The sequence below is a fragment of the Eurosta solidaginis genome, chromosome 1 (assembly GCF_040869045.1).
Source record: "Eurosta solidaginis isolate ZX-2024a chromosome 1, ASM4086904v1, whole genome shotgun sequence".
In the NCBI taxonomy this organism is placed as follows: domain Eukaryota; kingdom Metazoa; phylum Arthropoda; class Insecta; order Diptera; family Tephritidae; genus Eurosta; species Eurosta solidaginis.
Genome location: NC_090319.1, coordinates 325,927,868 through 325,949,389, shown reverse-complemented (window position 1 = coordinate 325,949,389; position 21,522 = coordinate 325,927,868). Strand labels below are relative to the sequence as shown.

Genomic DNA, 21,522 nt, shown 5'->3' with positions numbered 1-21,522 from the left:
TTCCCCAATGTGTACCACGGAGTTAGAAAACGCAGAACACGTCATGTTCCACTGCCCCCGTTTCCATGAGGAAAAACTCGCCTTGCATGAAGTCTTTGGGGAGGAACCTACCACGAGAAATTTAGTATCACATATGTGCAACAGGAAAGAGTGCTGGACTGCAGTGAGCAAAATGGCATTTATAGTAATGACACGCCTGATGCATGCTGAGAGGGAGCGCAGAGAAATGCGCATGCGAAGCAGTAACGATTAAATCGACACTCAGAACAAATAGCGGGAACCTGGACGCAGGGAAAACAGTAGGCGCTTAAAAAATGAGAAATATGGAACGCCACCCTGTAGTAATGCGAAAGTGGCCCCGGGGTGGGCGACGGTTCCAAAACGGGGCTGTTTTTTAGTCTACGGACACACGGTTGCTGCGACGGCAGCAATTATGGTGCATTAGGCATATTTCAGCCTCCCCGCAAAAAAAAAAAAAAAAAAAAAATGCCTTACTCTATTAAAGAATATTAACATATCTACAATTATTACAATTTTTATTTGACTAGTTCATAGTTTTACATAATAAATAACACAAGTACGTACAACTAACAATAATTAGTGCATACAAATTATTTTAACTATACTTATCGCGATACAATGGTATATAATAAAAAAATTTTTTTGTGATATATTATCAATTAATAAACAGCGCTCTTTGGTATATTATTGGCAAACTTAAAAAATAATCAACATTCATACACAAAAATATTTAATTACATTGCTTAAAACACTGACAACAGTAATGCAAGTGCAAATGCATTACATAAATTTAATGGCAATAAACATGAAAATAATTGCGCCAACTGACACTTGCATATGATTGGCTGCACCCACAACGTCATCAACAAAAATTACAGGACGATTATAACTTTTTTGTATATCGCGATAATTACTTTTCAAAACTTTATTCGCCTCATAATGAGTATCCTTGAAACTGTCAACCTTGAAATAAAAAGCAAAACGAGTAAATAAAAATAAAAAATTACATCAAACGCCATTCAACTCACCTGCGCTAACGTTACTGGAAATGTTTCACTCAAAATAATCCAAGTAACCGCCTCAGCACAACTGGGCGTGGTTAACGAACCAGAATATGTTATATAACCATTGAGTTTGGGAAATAACTGACGTACAACGAATGATTGTTTCATATGCGCCGGTTGATCGAGTTTTTCATAGTCCTTTACATCTTGCAAATGTTCGATGATCTGCTCGATCGCCTCGCTACGCTCATTCGAAACATGATAGAGTACGCCAATAACAGTGAGACCTTCTTTGAAATTCGTTGCCATGGAAACATTGGCATAACGTTTATTACGACTCACAATGTGCACTTCAAGCGGATAACGCATATTGTTTATGGTATGTTCAGACCACCAGTGTAAATGTAGTTGTTCGACCACATATTCGTCGAGTAGTGGACCACCTTTCACTTCCATTTGTTTTGAGAAGTTTGAGAGAACAACTGTAAATAAAGATAGTGGGTGGTTATAAAATGCAGGTTTTTGAGTAAACATATTTTTATTGGAAAGATTTTATAACAAATTTTATTCATTTTACATGGCAGTCAAGCAACTTACTGGAGTGTCCATTATTAACCAATGTTACACCATTTTGCCTTTCATTGAAGTTTTCAAATTTAAGTTTATCAAAGACTCCTTTCAAAGATTTGTCTTTGCTAAGGTTGATTGGACTTTGACGTTTTCCCGTATCACAGATGCCACCCCAATTTGGAAAAGCTGTAAAGAAGAAATAGTTAGGTTAAAGAATTATGATAAAACAAACAAGTTAGGAAGGCTAAGTTCGGGTGTAATAGAACATTATATACTAAGCGTGAGTTTCAATTGTACAGTTAATTTCAGATAAATTACTTTTCGAATTTTGTTACAAGGGATTTACTTTTTTTTTTGGGAGGCTCTAAGACTCTAGAAATGGTGTGTCATGCTTGATCGGAATAGAGGCGTAGCCCCACTCATTTAAAACAAAATGTCTCCCAACTTCCTCTTACAATAAAACTTGTTAAGTGAAATATCATTGACACAAAACTATTTTCGCTGAGATATAGCTTATTATTCTAGTCTACGACCCTTTTAAACATCCTTTGTTTAAGTGACGTAAACTATTAACATTTTTCGTTCGTTTGTTTCATTAGCCATTGAGTGTGCTTGTAATTCTCAACCGGTTAGTGAAATATTCTAAAGACATAGTTTAAATTTTTTATTCCAAAGCGGGGGTTTTTCAAAGCAAAACAAGGTGGCTCAACCCGCAGCCAATACCTTGGAGCCCCCAGTGCTCGCCCCAATGAATAAATACAAGGTGTAACAGGTGCATAGCGACCTCCCTCTCTAAAAATAATAACATAACATACAGTCCACAAAAATAACAAATAATATAATAATATAATAACAAAAAAAATATTCGCCCGTCGAATCACCAAAGCTTAGACATCCTTTATACATAAAAGTTGGCGTGGTCCTTAACCGACCTCGTTCATTTTTATAAGAAATGTTTCATGCTATAAGGAAAATGCGTGCATTCAAACCTATTATGATCCGTTAGTTTTCTTTGAGTTATGGCACCCGAAAGATTGAAAATTTCTTGGTAAAAAAGGGGCGGTGCCACACCCATTTTCAAAAATTTAATTTTTTTGTTTTTCTTGTCGTAATTCCACTTGGGAAATGAAACACCATTAATATAAGGCTCTTTTTTGCAAATTCATGGCTTATTTTATTAATTCACGACCGTTTTAAAAATCTTTTATATAAAAGTTGGCGTGGTCCTTAACCGATCTCGTTCATTTTTATAAGAAATGTTTCATGCTATAAGGAAAATGCGTGCATTCAAACCTATTACGATCCGTTAGTTTTCTTTGAGTTATGGCACCCGAAAGATTGAAAATTGCTTGGTAAAAAAGGGGCGGTGCCACACCCATTTTCAAAAATTTAATTTTTTTGTTTTTCTTGTCGTAATTCCACTTGGGAAATGAAACACCATTAATATAAGGCTCTTTTTTGCAAATTCATGGCTTATTTTATTAATTCACGACCGTTTTAAAAATCTTTTATATAAAAGTGGGCGTGGTTCTTAACCAATTTCGTCAATTTCAGAAGTGGAATCATTTAGCAGGTGTCATTGATGACGTAGGAGCTGTAAAGCTGACGAAGAGGAGAAAACGGCGGACCACCTCAGTTAGGAGCTCCCTTATTGAATAATCTACGGCCGGTCGTACGGACTGCACCAAGAGCTTGGTAGCCTTTATTAGGCTGTGTAAATGATTCGAAGAGGGGAGGTAATGGTGTTTTTGTGGTATTACAACAATCCTTTTGAGACTGCCCTATATGTGCTTTCGCGGCAGCCTCTTAAATCTTACCCAGCTTAATGTGCAAGGTAAGATAGAAGCTTCCGGAATCTTTATGTACTTTACTCTTTCGCTTTCTTTTCATTCGCCAAAACTATAAAATGTCGCGCTGCTCTGAAGGGATGAAAATTCAATATTCGCACTACATTACGAAGCGGACACGTGCTAGTAGAGGTAAGAACGATATACATACATTGAAGGGTTGAATAGCGAGAGAAACACACCAGACAAAGGGGTTATGAGTATAAAGGTCTTGATACGATATTCAATAACCGAAAAGAAGAGAAACTTAAAAAAAACTGTTGGTCAGTTTTAACGACAGTTATTCGTGCTATGCGATAGCTCACGGCAATTAGAGGCTCCAAGAAATATTAAGCTTTTCTTTGCCAGTTTTGAAATTCAGCGGAGATCTCCTTCCACTGCTACTTAATTCGGGTGGCGATAGGAATACATGTTTTAGAGCTACATGTTTTACGCCGACTCCGAACGGCATCTGCAAGGTAGATAGCTTTTCACTGAGAAGCTTTTCAACGCAGAAATACACTCGGATTGTTTCATCCAATTGAAAAAACTTGTTTCTAAAGTTTTGATGTTGTTTCGTCCGGGGCGTGAACTCATGATCTTCGGTGTGGTAGGCGCAGCACGCTACCACCACACCACGGCGTCCGATTCAGAGTTGATGCGCTATTTTTTCGTAGTGAGACACTGGAATTAGGCCACTTTTTTCCAGCAAAATCTTCACACTAAGCGATAAAACGTTATCTTACTTGTGGTCAACCTAAAAGTCCATTATTGACTGTGTGTAATGCATTCGAGAGAAAAGTTCTTCGGAAGATTTATGGACCTCTACTCGTTGGCGATGGCGAGTACCGAAGTAGATTAAATGATAAGCTGTACGAGCTATCCGCAGACATCAACATAGTCCAGCGAAATAAAAGGCAGCAGCTGCGCTGGCTAGACCATGCTATCCGAATGAAAGATGACGTTCCGGCTGAGAAAGTCTTTTTATCGGAACACGCCTATGGAAGCAGAGGAAGAGGGCGGCTCCCAAGGGCACAACAATATTAAAAGGACGAAATTGCTGATGGGATATCCCAGAAATGTTTTGAAATGCATATATCTCCCGGTAAAAAGCTAGGAATACACAATGATGGGAATGCAATTCCTGTTGATCAACCGAGATGATTGTGAGATTTCAAGGTGTTTCTTTGTATATTAAACTAAACTTATATGCAATAAGCGTATTTACGCGTTTACGCGGGTCACTTCGATGATGGCATGTACTAACAGGCTCTCCATGCAAAGCCTTTCAAGATGAGGAAGATAATCCATTCATCACTTTCTCTGTCGATGAGCAGTACTAAGAACAACATACACGGCTCAACCCTTTTTTCGACAGTCTGGGAGAGTAAAGAGTATTTTGGTTCATAAGGGAAAGCAAACGGTTTGTTGAGAGTAAATTAGGACGTATATGATTTGGAAGAATTTGTGCACATCCGGTACTTCCGGCATTCACAATAACAAAACTGTCGAGTGGAAGTGTATCAAATTCTCATACACGCTTTCTTAACCTACATATGTATGTATGCATTTATCGATTGACAAAATTAACAGGATACGTCAATTGCACCAATTGCACGGTAGATCTCCTCTCCAGGCAAATGAGGAGACATCTCCGAAGCGCTGTGAAGAGATTCGGCATTTAAGAAAGTATGACGAGGTATTCTAGATCATTCATAAATAGTCAATTAATTCTAATGCGTAGTTGTGCTCGGTGTATCCCATTCCCACAGTTCCATGCACGAATTTTGCGGACTTTGATTAACATCTATCTCCAGAATAACGTGTCATATGGCGTTTATGCCCTACATGCAATGAGTCATCATAAGTCATTCGTTGAAACTTGGCTAGGGTGCTATAAGTAGGGTTTGTCACTGAGAGAATCACTGCATGATAGTAATGGTGTCCACCCAACCGACTAATTTAATCCGATTATATCTATAGTATAACTCTATCGAAATCAGTCTAACTTAGCTTAGCTAACAGGAACGATCACTATAAGCTGTTTAAGCATCCTATACCTGCAACCAAAACGAACCAGATGCTTATTTTCAACATTAAACTTTAGAGATTTTCCAGCACAGTAAAGAGCACTAAGGTCTAGTACATAAAGAATTTGATCAAAGGATACAAATACAATCAAAATTTTGTATAAAGTTTTAGGGAAATACTTCTTTGTGGAATTTGCTAACAACAGAAGTGCCCTTACAGAGAAACTGAGCGAATTAAAAATAAATAAATATAAGGCGCGAAACTTCCAAAGAGGTTTTAGGCCGAGCTTCTCTACCAATTTCGTCGTGCTGCTTTTAATTTTTGCTATAAATTGGCGGGACAGGACCTACTAGTTTTATGCCGATTTCTAACGGCATCTGCAAGGCAGATGAGTTTTCACGGAGAGCTTTTCATGGCAGAAATACACTTGGAATGCTTGCCAAACACTGCCGAGTGGCGACTCCGTTTAAACAAATTTTCTTCTAATTGAAAAAATTTGTTTCTAGAACTTTGATGTGGCTTTTCCTGGGGCGTGACCGCAGGAACTTCGGTGTGAATGGCGGCGCACGGCGCACGCTACCATCACACCACGGCGGCCGCTGATTGCGTGTTCATTTGTTTCAAATGCTAGACTTATTAACCAACATTTAGTTAAACTTTCAAAATAGACACATATAAATAAACCGTCAAGCTTAATTTAGAGCCGCATTTGCATCTCTCAGCGATAAATGTGACGCTGAATCATTCAATATAGAATCATTTCGAATGTATTTCTTAAAACCCTAATTCATCTGGCACCCACCAAACTGCACAAAAATAGATCGTTAACGGATAACGAATTTATCGTACGAAACAATTGGGTTAAATAAACTTTTAACCCAAACAATGAGCACTTCATTTATTTAAACTAATAAATCTCAGCAACAATTCAACAGCCCGTCTACTTGATTCCTTAGAAATTAGGTGCCGACCTGACCAACGCCAACGCATATCAATGTTCTACATGTTAGAGTAATGAAAATCGTTTTCTAAATTGCAAAAATTTAGCAAAATAAATATATATATAAATAAATTAAATTTAATGCTCTCTTGAGGGCAGTTGAATCAAAATTACTACGAAAATTATTATGTGGGCTAATTTTGCAATTACTGTGACATACCGTTAAATGAATACGAACAAGCTTGTAATAATATTAGTCTACTATGCCATTTACTGTCGCTGATGAACGCGAACAAATACAAAAAAAAAAAAAAATAATAATGAAAAGTGGAGCAATTTTGTAATTTGCGCACCAACAATGCCGGCGAATTTATCGTAGTACGTGAATGTGAGAATAGCCGTGTTTTTTAACACGCGCGTATACGTTTCGTTTGCGCGTGTTAAAAACGCCTATCTTCGCTTAGATAATGCTTAGGAGACCCATCTAGCGGCTGTGGTAAAACAACTAGCTACAGCAACAGGGTGTACCGAAAAGCGGAGACGCAACGCTCTGATGGCCATAGGGTATATCATATAGCTGAATCAGTTGCGATGAATTGTGGACACACATATAATACATAGAATTAGTGTACAGGGTGAAACAAAGACACATATTTCAGTTACATCTGAGTATAATGCGTATTGAAATTTAGTAGGACAAAATTTATGCGCAGCAATTTCAGAGGTGTATTTATAGTTTGTCTCTTAGCAGTCAATATAAAGTTTAAGCGTAAACGGATATACGCGTGTTAAAAAACACGACTATTATTGTAGCAAAAGAGGCGGTCTATTACAGGTGTTTGTTAGTATGGCAGATGTTGTTGCTGTTGTATTAACGATAAAGACACTCCCCGAAGGTTTTGGGGAGTGTTATCGGTGTTGATGGTTCTTTGCCGGATCCGGTATGTTCAGGTAACAAAGCACCATAAAGGTACTAGCGCGACCATCTCAGGAATGATTAATATAAGCACATTAAACCTTCTACGCCATATCGCCCTAGGGGTGGGTAGTGCCACGAGGAACTTGGGGTCGCCAGAGCCTCGCCTGCTAAACATGTGTATGATACATTCATATTTGTAACAGGATTCCCCTCGCGTAAGTGAGGTTGTCAATTAGGTTGCGGAAGCTTTGAAGCTATAAAGCTTTGTATTGCGCTTATCAACCCCTTGAATCCATATGGCAGATATGCACTTTAAGCTGATGTTTGAAGAACGCGATTTAACCCTTTTGTGGACACTCACAAGTAGTGTGTTCTAGATGTTTTACATATATAAATAGAGAAATAAATTTTTGGTTTTTTTTTTAACACAATATCGAATGCAAAGTATCGGTTACCCGATTGCATCGAATCAAAACGACTCCATGCTCAAAGTATCGATACCGAATTTGCAAGGTAAATATGCGCTTCAATAATCCACCCTGCATATAGGTCGCAATATATTTTTGGATGTATAAAACACATAATGCAAAAATAAAAGAATTTTGATAAAATGCTGTGCTAAAAGCTTCAACTTTGACAGAAGAGCCCGATAGAAATATCTATTTTTTTTTTTTCCTAACACAGCCTTTGTGAAGCAAGGACGCACCTAAACCATGCATTTAACTCATCTGTCAAAGCGAAGTACTGGGCAAAGTGTTCTATGTAAATGCGGCACAGGAATGAACAATGGACACTTTGTGCAGTTGTCCTTTTTCTGCAAATTCTGCAACACAAAATTTCATTCGATTCGCGACACAAACTAGAGAGGGACAAATGTACAGATCGTACTATTTTGGCGATTGGCTCTATATACTCTCTATACTTGGGTCGAAATACTCGTTACCATAAAGCATCGCCAGGAAAATATCGAGAAAAAGTATCGGCATCGAATATCAAAAGTATAGATGTGATAAAGTATCGTGTGCCTATTAATAATATCTAAACAAAAAAAATGTTCCTCGCGAGGGTACGTACGTCCCTCACGGGACTAGGTCTGAGACTGGGACGGGAACTGGGACCGAAACTGGGTCTGAGACTGGAATTGGGACCGGGACTGGGTCTGAGACTCGAACGGGGAGTGGTAATAGAGTATGGAGAAGAATATGAGAAAACAGGGAAGGAGAAAGAAATAGAGTTAGATGAAGATAGAGAGATAGTGATAGATGGAGCGGAAAAGTTTTAGAGGGAGAAAGTGAATCAGAGAAAGAGAAGGGCAGGGGAAGGAGTGAATAAAAGGATAAGAAAGAGGGAAAAACTTCTTAAAAGTTACGCAGATAGACCAAAGTTACGGCAGAACAACGTCTGCCGGGTCTGCTTGTCTTATAATTAAAATGAGAGAACAGTTGGCTCATGATGGGTATTCCGACTGGATACTGCCTTCTGGAGTCACGTGATTTTAAATTTGGCCTAGTTAGTTATATAGTGCGATAAAATATAGGAAGAGCGGGTTGGAGAAGGAATCAATCGAACTCATTCTGTGCTCGTGCCCTGCGCTGCCTAGGCTAAGCCTCCCGCTATAAGGAGTGCCACAAATACCAGTTGCAGCTAAACGTATAGGTCCTAAAAAGCGTCTAGTATGTATTTGCCAAGAGGTTGGAGTTATTTTATAACATAGGCCCTACTTTTTGGATTTGGCGTTTTCAGTTTGGTCGTAAAGCAAACTTCAGGTAAAACTTATTCAGTCTATGTGTGGTCCTCACTTACCGGTCAGTTCAACTTAACATGACCTAATATAAATAACTCTTTTTGGGGTTGCAACGCATTGACTCACAAAACACCCATTGTGCCCGCGTGAGGGTTAAATCAGTTCAACGTCGAAAAACATTGCTCCAATTTTTTTTTTGTTCATAACAAATGTGATATTATATAGTATATGCATGTATGTATGTACATTAGGGTGGGTCGATTTATTAACCGATATCGCGCCATCGATTTTTCGATAGGATTTGGGCTCAGGAAAAAAGTTCCACTACGCATACCCAAAAAAATAATTTTCGAGTTTGCGAAATTAAATTTTTTCGACTTTGATTTTTAAGGTTTTTTTCATTACCTACTAAAAAATTTTCATTTGATTGTAGAATTTTCATGTATACCCTGTCCGACCCAAAAATGTGCGCTAAAAACGTTGGCGATAACAGTTTTTTGAAAAAAAATAAAAAATTTTAAAATCAAAGTCGAAAAAAGTTAAAAAAAATTTTATTTCGCAAGCTCGAAAATTATTTTTTTGGGTATGCGTAGTGGAACTTTTTTCCTGAGCCCAAATCCTATCGAAAAATCGATGGCGCGATATCGGTTAATAAATCGACCCACCCTAATATACATAGCTATTATACGTTTCGCTTCAATTGTAATAAAATTAGCCAATTTCATTTAGTTAAATTTTAAGTGGCATTTTGTTCATGTGGGAAAACATTTAATAGTTGTCGCACCTCAAATTGAATAATCAACACATAATTTAAAAAAAGAAACTAAAAATACAGTACAGTCGGAAAGTATTAGAACAAGATGAGAAAACTTGTTTTTGTCAGTTTATCGTATCATTTATTAAAATATTATTCACAATTCGCAGTAGTTTTGTACATTCAACTTAGTTCTATGATCCGAAGACACTTTTAATGAATTTTACTGAAAGTTTCATCAAACTTTATAAGAAAACAGTGAGTATGTTACTTTAAGCGAAAATGGCCACCTTGTGCTTTGATGACTGCAGCGCACAATTTCGGCATTCTTTCGATGAGTTTTTGAGTGTTTGATGTGCAATATTATTCCACGCTTCGTTCAAACAATCCCAGAGGCCAGGAAGGTTTGTTGGCTTTAGATCTCTTATACGTGGATCCAATTCTTCCCACAATAGCTCGTTGGGATTTAAATCGGGGGATTTTGGTGCCCACTCCGTTGTATCAAGGTCACATGCGTCTTTTTTTCGTTCTGTGATACTGCTCTTTTTTCATAATTCAATTTTTTTTTTAGTTGACCAACGCCAGCGTAGCTGAAACATCCCCAAACCATTACTGAGCCACCGCCATGTTTCACAGTTGGCACAATAAAATCTGCTTTGAATCTTTAATTGACATTTCTGCGAATATATTGACGCCTATGGCTACCGAAAAGTTCGAATTTTGATTCGTCTGACCATAAAACTGATTTCGACTCATCAATCGTTCAGTCAAGATTGTAACGATTTTACTGCAATTCCTCTTATTTGCAACCTTCTGCTAACGTTCGAATCACTAAACTGTTGAATAAATAACTCCATTATTCAATAATACAAAATGGCCTTTATTAAAGCACATCACAATAATACTTCTATTGCTTGCCAGATAGCGTCCTAAATCAAACTGACTGTCGTGCCTCTACTGTTGCTGACTTTTATACTGTCTGGTTTCTCGTTGCATACTTCTAGGCTTTTCTATTCTAGAATTTACTAGTTAGTTATCAGCTGCAAAATCACCAGCCACAACTACGTTTATAGCTTCTCATATGCGCGTGTATACGTGAGTAATACTTGCACAAATTATTGCCTTCTTTTGTGAGCATATCAGATAAGATATATGCATGTGTTTGTGCGTCCCTTCTCCGCTGTGTATACGTACATATATGTAGACATAATGATTGATTCGTTTACGTAGATACAAGTGACTGCCTGCTTTATTGTTGTTGTGGCTTGATTTACTTAGCATCAGGCTAGTGATGTGAGTATCACTTAGTGTCACTAATCTTCGTCACAATATGTTCTTGAGCGAACTTCAGTCTGTAACGAATTTCAGCGAAATTCCGCTTAAACTAACTAACTCCACTATTCAATAATGCAAAGATGGTCTTTATTAGACTACTTGAAAGTACTTCACAATAACACTTAACTTCACAACCAATAGCGTGCTTAAATCAACCTGACTCCATGATTACTCAGCTTGCGCTCTTTTATACTCTTCGATTTCCTCGTTCGCATACTTCTAGGCGTTTCTATAATTTACCAGCTATAAAATTACCAGCTATGAACTACAGATGCACGTTTATAACTTCTCATATGCGCGTGTATATGTGAGTGATACTTGCACAAATGATTGCCTACTTTTGTGAGCATCTCAGATAAGACATATGTATGTGTTTGCGCGTTTCTCTCCGCTGCCTGTACGTACATATGTGTAGACATAATGATTGATTTGTTTACGTAGATACAAGTGACTGCTTAGCTTCGGCTTAGAGATGATAGTATCCGTTAGTGTTGCTAATATTCGTCACAATACCTTTTTCTTTAAGGCCTTTGACTGTCGTGAGCGATATTGGTGAATCCAGGTATTCATTATCTCAGCGCGAATTTATGATGCAGATTTCCGTCGATTGGCCTTACTTATTACATAAATTTTGTTGTCGATTATTTTATTTGGCTTTCTTGGTCGACCAAATCAAATCGTTTTCTGTTAGTATTTTGTCCAGTTTCCCGATATCTTCTAATGGACGTATGAACTGAACACAGATATTTGCAAAAGTTTGGCTAATTCTCGATAGTTTTTCTCTATTTTTTTTGCAAAGTGATGATTTGGGCTCGTATTTCGACGGATATTTCCTTTCGCTTGACCATTTTCAATTTGGAAAAATACAATTCTGAGGCTATTTCAACATCAACATATTTTTTTATCTTGTTCTAATACTTTCCGACTGTACTGTACACATATACAAATTTTTCTATTTTATTTTTTTACCTTCATTTAAATCTCGATCTGGATAGCTCCAATGCGAAGCGCTTATTCGTTGTAGTCCAAAGAGTAGAAAAAGTGCTGCAATGAAAAAAAGAATAAATAAATGAAAATTTTAAAATATTTTATTTATAAATATTTTGCAAGCTTTTGAAAAATTGCTATTAAAAAAAAATAAAATAACACTGCATCGCATTAATTACCTGAAAATAAACGCAACATTCAGCGTTTTCGCACCTTTCATAATTTAACTAAAAATTTCTTTCGAATGTTGATAAATAATGAGTTGCCAAAAATTTAAAACATAAAAAAAACAAAGAAAATCGAACAAATTTTTAGCACCACTTATTTCTATTTCATAAACGTTTTTCGTGCCGAGTTAAAGCGTAATGAGCCAAAATTGCAACCGAGTGCCACTTCCGTGACGCGACGACACGCCAACAACACTAAGTTCAGTCAGCCGAACAGCAAACAAGTGAATGAACAAACAAAAACCAATGGGAGCTAAAATCTAAAGCGTTTTGGTAGCTTTGCCTAAATATGTGTGTATGTATTAAGCTTTTACAACAATTTATTATATTAACATACCGACATTTATAAATATAGCACGCTTCTATAAACTTGCTGCCGGCTTTTGCTTAAATTTAGCCATCTCTTAGCGTCCAACCTTGCACTTGATAGCCCCGATACCGCGACAGAGGCTCGTCAATGTCTAGAGCTTCTAGGTGCATCTTTTTTTTGTTTTATACGTTGTTGCATGCAACAGCTGCATTGTTGGTGGTATGTTTGCATGTTTGTGTGCTCAATTTATTCTACATAGATTTAAACATATGCTACGCTGTCCATGGTGACCATGTGTTTCATATTTTGGAGCTGCCATTAGATTAGGTGATGGCGAAAATTAAAGAGCAAAATCAGAGCAGCCTATATGCGCGATACTAATCAGAAGAATCGTAGAAACTCTTTTTTCTTTGTCCGACATAAGATTAATGGACCTATCAAAGCGAGGACCTCGAAGGTATGGAAATCCTAGAAATAACAGAGCTGGAGGTACTGGCTGCAACACAAAGAGTTGCAAATGATAAGTCTCCATGAGCGTATGAAGTGCCAAATATAGCCCTTAAATCAGTAATAAGGTCTAGAACATCAGTATCTACGGATCTCTTCAACAACTGTATCCAAGAAGCCGTCTTCCCCCGCTCATAGAAACTTCAAATACTGATTCTTTTACTGAAACCTGGTTAGATGCCCGACCAACCATCTTCATACAGGCCACTTTGTATGTTGGATTCAATAGAAAAGATTCTCGAACGTATTATTAGTGAGCCTCTGCAGCAGACCCTGGAAAGCCCAGGTGGCTTGTGAAATATTTATTTATTTATATTTATTTATTTATTCAATACTGTCTATTAGGGCGGGTCGATTTAAAAATCGCTCATTGCTCTGTGAAAATCGTTCTAGGGATCAAAATAAGAAACTTTTCCGAAGGAACCATACCTGTAAAACGAATTCTGGTGTCCCCCAATTTGGGTCGAACTTTTGGGTAGGGGCAAATTTTGAAAAATCCCACTTTGACCCATTTAGAGTTCTCCAATCGAGTCCACTAACTTTGGAGGCCCGACCCACCGATGCCAGTGGCACACCCCCTGGAACCCCCTGGGGGTTCGCAATACAAACATTTCAAAAAATCGCCGGTTTTGCACTTTACATGAAAAATCAGCTAAATGGCTATGTTTTTTCTTTATTTTTATTTATTTATTTATAATAATATTTATTATTTATTTATAGTAATATCTATTTTTTCTCTTAGAAATTTATTTAGTCAGAACATATGTAAATGAAAAAATTAATTTAAGTGAGTTATAGAAAAGAAACTATGCAAGTCTGGGCAATTTCGCACGGCTCTCTAATGTCGTCGCCATCTACATTTTCCGGTATAACCCGTTTGGAAACTCCAGCTAGCAATTGAACATGTCGTTCCGTTCCTTGTATGTGTGATGGAATTTTTGGATCATTAAACGGTGGATCATCTTGATTTAAATATTCTTTCAATGTATCGTACGGAATGCTTTGCGTGAATGGTGGTTCAAATACGATATTTATATCACTCAAATTGATCATTTCCGTATAACTTGTGCAATTAAAGTTTATATCTGGTTTTTTATAAACTCTAAGTTCCATTGGCTCGTCAACATCGGTTCGATAGCGTAGAATTTTCTCGATGGCACAGTCGCGCCTTTCTTTGCTATCATGAAACAACATTGATAACAAGATATTTTCCGAATGTGCATAATATGAATTATCTTTAATTACTTGATTGACAATTTTGCGTAAACGAGGTTCTAGAAATCGTGACCAACCAATGAACTTGAAAAATAATGCACTGCCGTACACGACAGAGCTGTAATACTTGATATTGAAGTACATTGGCACATAACATTTAATTATAAATTCAACCAGAATTCTTAAATTTGCATCTGGATTTTCCGTTGTCACATATAATCGCAATAATCTAGCATCCCTGGTGAGCCACCGAGAATGTACAATTTTCCCTGGTTTGATGTTAGCCAGATCCACCGGAACCACGCCGCTAGAAATTGCATGGGCCATGTCGTATAAGTACTTCGAATCGGTGGAAAATTTAATTTTTTCTGGAGCAGGGGGCATATTTTGCAACTCAATTTTCTGGAAGCCGTCCACCACCTGAAAATATATAATAATAAAATAATTAAAAATGGTTGACAATTATAATAAATGAGTGATAGCAATAACTTACCGGAAGAGTTTCACAAGTTTCGATTTGATGGCTCAGTTTTCCGGTTGCCGATCTTGGTCCAGTGCTGGTTGATTTATCCAAAGCTTCAAACAAATGCCGAAACGGAAGTTCGTCGAAGTGTAGAAGGCAAACGAACCAATGCAATGGTCTTTTTAACAGCAATTCGCAATTAGCACTTCACACTTTCAGTTCTTCACAACTACTTAATGCATTCACAAAAACTGTTGCGTTATATATGGTCTACGAGACGAGGTAATAAGAATGAAGTGGTAATTTCAATTCTACCTGCTGTGCCTTGTGGTGGCTTAAAAAAAACAACACAAGCAATTTTACGATCTGCAATTGTGTCACAGTGATACCTTCATTTTTTAAAACGGTTGAATAAAAAACCCACACAACTATGTTTACGACATGCAAATGCATCACAGTGATGCCTTGGTTTTAAAAAGGTTGTAAAAACGCTAATTTCTAATAATTTTTTTAATTTCTTTTCTATTACTAAGTTAAATTCATTTTTTCATTTACATATGTTCTGACTAAATAAATTTCTAAAGAGAAAAATAAACTCCAAAAAGAAAAAACATAGGCATTTCGCTGATTTTTTCATGTAAAGTGCAAAACCGACGATTTTTTGAAATGTTTGTATGGTGAACCCCCAGGGGGGTTCCAGGGGGTATGCCACTAGCATCGGTGGCTCGGGCCTCCAAAGTTAGTGGGGGTCAAGTCATACATTTGGACTCGATTGGAGCACTCTAAATGGGTCAAAGTGGGATTTTACAAAATTTGCCCCTACCCAAAAGTTCGACCCAAATTGGGGGACACCAGAATTCGTTTTAGAGGTATGGTTCCTTTGGCAAAGTTTCTTATTTTGATCCCTAGAATATGATTTTCACAGAGCAATGGGCGATTTTTTTGCCTCCCCACAAATCGACCCGGCCTACTGTCTATGAAAGAACACTTCTTACAGACTAATAACAACGGTGTAGTATACAAAATAAAACATACCTACTTAAAATAAGAGAGTCAAATATTCGAAAAAGCTTGTTTTCCCATGGAAAAATCAAGGGAGACGCTCTGAGATCGAATATTAAATTCGCGCATAGATATTGCAAAAGGAGCATTACTGGTAAATTTAGTTTCGACTTTTTTCCACTAAAAAGGATAGGTGGCGCGAAGATTTCGCTTTGGAATGTTAAAAGTAATCCTTTCCCGAAGATAAGGACAATCTATGGTACCATCTATAACATTGAACATGAAAGTCAATGATAAGATTGATCTACGGGTTTCGAGAGATTGTAAGTCAAGTAGCATAATATGGGATACATAGGGTGGAATGGGAGTATCAAATTTGAGGGGCCGTAAAGCAAAATTAATGAACACCTTTGAATACGTTATATTCTTTTTATTGATACCTGGTTAGACGGTCTTCAGATAAAAAATGCATATTCAAGGTGTGAGCGAAAAAAAGTTATATACAACATTTTAATAGTATAAGGGTCTGAGAACTTGGTGCAGTTCCGACGAATAAAACCTAAAACAGAATGGCCTTCGCAATGATGAAATCCACATGTTTGTTGAAAGACAGTTTCGGGTCAAAAAAACTCCCAGGTCCTTTACTTCCACAACTTCCACAACATTCTGAAAGACAGTATTAAAAATGTGGTAGGATGTATTTCGAAAATGCAAAATTTTAGCAGTTTGAATTCCAAAAATCGAGATCCACGTTAGATACAATTCTGAAGGACAGTATTAGAAATGCGGTAGGACTTACTTCGGAAATGCAAAATTTTTGTCAGATTGAATTCCAAAAATCGAGATCCACTTCAGAAGCAATACGAACAGTTGTCAATATAGCTAGCGGATTAATAACTGGAGGCCAAAATAAAAGGAATCGCTGTACGCTGATAACTTTGGATATTAGAAACGCTTTTAACACCGCGAACTGGATGCAGATAATGACAGCGCTACGAAACTTTGGCACACCTGCTTACAAGCGCAGAATAATTTGTAGCTATTTAAGCGACAGATACATATGAGGGACCAAGAAAGCACAACATCACCGGGGGTGTCCCTCAGGGATCAGTTCTAGGTCCAACGCTATGAAATGCGATGTACGACGGTGTGCTACAAATCGACCTTTCCGGAGGCATGGAAATTGTTGACTATGCAAATGATATTGTTGTAGTAGCAGTGGCCAAGAAATTTGATCTGCTTCAAGCATTATGTAATGACGACGTGGGAAGAATAAAGGAATGGCTGACGAACATGGGGCTGGAAATGGCTAGCAATAAGACAGATTTGATTTGAGCAGATTGCCAGCATCAAGAAAGCTGCCACTTGTTGAACCTGCTCCAATAATAGTGTGTATTTCATCAATGAAAAAATAGCGACAGGTTTTGCCTTAATTACTTTTATTATTTATTTTGGTGACCTCAAAGCGTACTGTAAATGAGTTAGAATAAGGAGATCATTAAATAAATTCAAAGCCTTCCTGGAAAAATCTAGGAGAATACATTAACTCAAACCTAACTTTTAAGGAGCACTACAGGGTGGCTCCCCCACCAGTAGTCGATAAACAGTGCCCGAAAGCTGAATCAGAAAATGCATCAATATAAAAGCGCTTTTACATTAATAACTCAATAACTTCTGGTCACCTTATACCTGATGCTACGTATTACCCATTGCATGTTGCATGACAACCAAGTACAATGAAATTTCCAATTAATATTTTAGTTAAAATAATAATAATTAAATTATAAAATATTGACTAGTGCGATATACACATGTATGTGTATGTATTTACCTATTAATATTTATGTGGGGGAAATAATATGCAATATTTAATAAGAAATATTTTTTTTTTCGAACCAAAGTCCAATTTTTTCACAGAAACTTGGAAATTTACGACTAAAAATTTGTATTGCTTATATAAACAGTTCAACAGAATTTATTTTGATTTGCTAGGTTGGAGCTGTTTCGTGCCATACGTATAAAGAAAAACCAAGAGTTTTTACTTTTCTCTTCTATGCATTTCGATGCATCCGCGTCATCATCAGGAAGCCTATTTTATTCTCAAACAAACAACATGAAAATACAAAACTAATCACTAGTTTCAATAAAAATTTAAAGTTCAACATTAAAACAATAACTCACAATAATTTAATAAGTTGTACAAACACAATAACTTCACGGGTTCAGGACAATCTACACATTCATTTTGCTTATTTTCTATTTTTGTTTTCATCATTTTTTATACTCAGCGTGCTTTACACACAGAGTATATTAACTTTGATTGGATAACGGTTGGTTGTACAAGTATAAAGGAATCGAGATAGATATATACTTCCATATATCAAAATCATCAGCATCGTCCGTCCGTCCGTTAACACGATAACTTGAGTAAATATTAAAATATCTTCACCAAATTTGGTACACGAGCTTACCTGGATCCAGAAGAGATTGGTATTGAAAATGAGCCAAATCGGATGACAACCACGCCCACTTTTTATATATATATAACATTTTGGAAAACACAAAAAAACTGATAATTTAATAAATAATACACCTAGAATGTTGAAATTTGACGTGTGGACTGATATTGAGACTCTTGATAAAATTGTGGAACACATTTTTTAAACGGGCGTGGCACCGCCCACTTGTGATAAAATCAATTTTAGACATATTATTAATTATAAATCAAAAATCTGTAAACCGATCGTAAAAAAATTCGGCAGAGAGGTTGCCTTTACTCTATGGAATGCTTTGAAGAAAAATTAACGAAACGGGTTAAGGACCACGCCCATTTTTATATAAAATATTTTTTAAATGGGACGTGGACGAATAAAATAAGCTATATCTTTGCAAAAAAGAGCTTCGTATCAATGGTATTTCATCTCCCAAGTGGATTTATAACAATAAATAGGAAACACTTCAAATTTAAAAAAATGGGAGTGGCACCGACCCTTTTATGACTAAGCAATTTTCTACGTTTCGGGAGCCATAACTCGAAGAAAAATTAACATATTGTAACGAATTTAGTGAAATTCCTCTTATTTGCAACCTTCTACTAACGTTCGAATCACTAAACTGTTGAATGAATAACTCCACTATTCAATAATGCAAAATGGCCTTTATCAAAGTACTTCACAATAACACTACTACTTCTCGACAGATAGAGTGCTTAAATCAAACTGATTCGTCGTGCCTCAGCTGGCGCCGCTTTTATACTGTTTGGCGGTGCCACGTGTTATGTAGAAAGGTAATTGAAGCTCACGCTGAGTATATAATGTTCGGTTACACCCGAACTTATACACCTTTTCTTGTTATTACTGCTGTATAAGCGCTATTTGTATTGTCAATGTCGTTTTTGAAATTCATGACGTTCTTCATATGTTGTTGGATGAGGAGACTTTCCAGTGTCATCCTCCTTTTGCATCTTCTCTCAACATCTAAAATTCTTGCATTCCCAAAATCAGCTATATGATCGTTGTCAGACAGGTGTTGAGATAGCGTGGTATTTGTTTTTCTGTTTATTGCGTCCATTTCATGTTCGTGTATTCTCGTTTTCAATGACCTTTTCGTTGTGCCTATGTAACATTTATTGCAAGCGTTGTGGTTGTTACCGTTGCATTGAATTTTTTATTATACACTACATTGCATTATTTTGAATTTTCGCGTTACAATAAATGTGCTTTGTTCGTAATAATTTTTGTTTAGTCTTTGAATATTTTGGTAGTAATAACAAGAAACAAAAAGGTTCCAAACAAAATTCGCAAAGTTGAGTGCGCTCAAATGAGAATTTAAACTCTCGGATTCAAGGGGCGATAAAGAATAAATTTTGTCTTGTTTTTAGTTATATTTTTAAGATCCCCTTTTGGTTCAGTTCTTTCGCTTGCAAATCCTAAACTGCTTTTGCTACATAGCATGTAGTAAAAATACTTTATAATTAATACAAAACCCCCACAGAACATACAAAGCACCCACATCTCAACTAGAAAATAGGCATGGGGAAATGCGGTGTTATCACAAATGACAGCGAATGTCAGCAAACTTCCCTATTCATAAATATTGCATATAATTAATCGAGCGGAAGATAAATTATATGCAAATTGATTTTAAATTTTCTTTACAATTTTCACAGTGATACTGCACTTTTCATGAAAACAAATTAACTTCTAACTTCTAACTAAATGAACGAAATGACTTTTTGGCGTTGAGCTTGTCATGAAGTTGTCAAATGAAGGAAACTACAGAAGTTGCTAAATTGTACCAGTTTACCTTTATATCAATTTTTTCTATACAGTTGTGAACACAAAAATAGCAGTGGCAAATTTTTGGCAAATTTCGTCAATTTAATGCTCCTTTTTTACTTTCGATAACTTAGAAAAAGCGTCCGTCGTTTTTTTTACTGAAACTATGCAAATCAATCTCAAAAACTATTTGCTCATTTGTTCAGATCATTAGATAAAACAGTCACGAGTGGACCAAGAGGTGACCCCATAAATTCAGAAAGCAAAAAGTCAGAAACACATTTTTTTGGATAATATTAGTCAGAACCCGTTTTTTAGAAAGACAAAATTCAGAGGTCAAAACGCAGAAGTCAAATCTCAGAAGTCTAATTTCAGAAATCAAATTGCAGCAGTCATATTTCAGAAGTGAAAATTCAGAAGTCAAATTTCACAAGGCAAAATTCAGAAGCCAAAATTCAGAAAGTAATCAGACGACAGAAAAAACATTACATTTTTCTCAAAATTCAAAAAAGTTTATTTATTTGGAAGGAATTATGTATAAAGAAAAAAAGTAGTACAATCTAAAATTTTTAATTATGTGCAATAGCAAGCATGTAATTAATTATTTTTGTTATATCGGCCTACTGATTTGTAAGATCGCGTGTTCGAATCGAGCTCAAGGCCTAACAATAATTATTTTATCATTATTATTGTTATGATAAATTTTTTCTTAATTGAAACAATTTTAAATTAGAATAGAAGAAAGAAAGAAATTTAGAAAACTGACAAAGCTCGTTGTATAGATCCATTTCGGGAACTGCTAAATTCCTTCATCGGCAACGGTTAGGCACCGCTGCTATAACCATTCAGCTATCACAGCGGTTGTTTGTTAGTCTTAGCCGTGTTTTTTTACACGCGTATACGTTTCGTTTGCGCGTGAAAAAAAACGCCTATCCTCGCTTAGATAATGCTTAGGGGACCCATCTAGCGGCTGTGGTTAAACAACTAGCTACAGCAACAGGGTGTACCGAAAAGCGGAGACACAACGCTTTGATGGCCATAGGGTATATCATATAGCTGAATCAGTGCGATGAATTGGGGACACACATAGAATACATAGAATTAGTGTAGAGGGTGAAACAAAGACACATATTTCAGTTACATCTGTGTATAATGCGTATTGAAATTTAGTAGAACAAAATTTATGCGCAGCAATTTCAGAGATGTATTTAAAGTTTGTCGCTTAGCAGTCCATATAAAGTTTAAGCGTAAACGGATATACAGCACTGCGATATCTGTTGCAGAATGGATGTGAAAATTGGACTTGTTTCATGGCAATGATGCCATAGTGTCATATTTATTGACACATTTTCCCCGTGTTCGGGGATGTATTAAAATTTTTTGTTGTTTC

At 36.6% G+C, this 21,522-nt stretch overlaps 1 protein-coding gene across 2 annotated transcripts in view; it reads right to left on the bottom strand.

Moving 5' to 3' along the window:
* Positions 1–519: 519 nt before the first annotated feature.
* CAH7 (Carbonic anhydrase 7) overlaps positions 520–21,522 on the bottom strand; it is a 47,271-nt gene continuing 26,268 nt past the window's right edge. The window contains exons 2-6 of one of the 2 annotated variants that reach the window (XM_067762033.1): positions 12,311–12,368; positions 12,114–12,188; positions 1,623–1,781; positions 1,050–1,507; positions 520–984 (exon numbers count right to left, since the gene is read on the bottom strand). In XM_067762033.1, coding sequence (XP_067618134.1) covers positions 802–984; positions 1,050–1,507; positions 1,623–1,781; positions 12,114–12,188; positions 12,311–12,329 — 894 coding nt within the window. In that variant the 5' untranslated portion in view covers positions 12,330–12,368 and the 3' untranslated portion in view covers positions 520–801. The remainder of the gene's footprint in view (positions 985–1,049; positions 1,508–1,622; positions 1,782–12,113; positions 12,189–12,310; positions 12,369–21,522) is intronic. The other variant, XM_067762034.1, reaches the window with a different exon arrangement.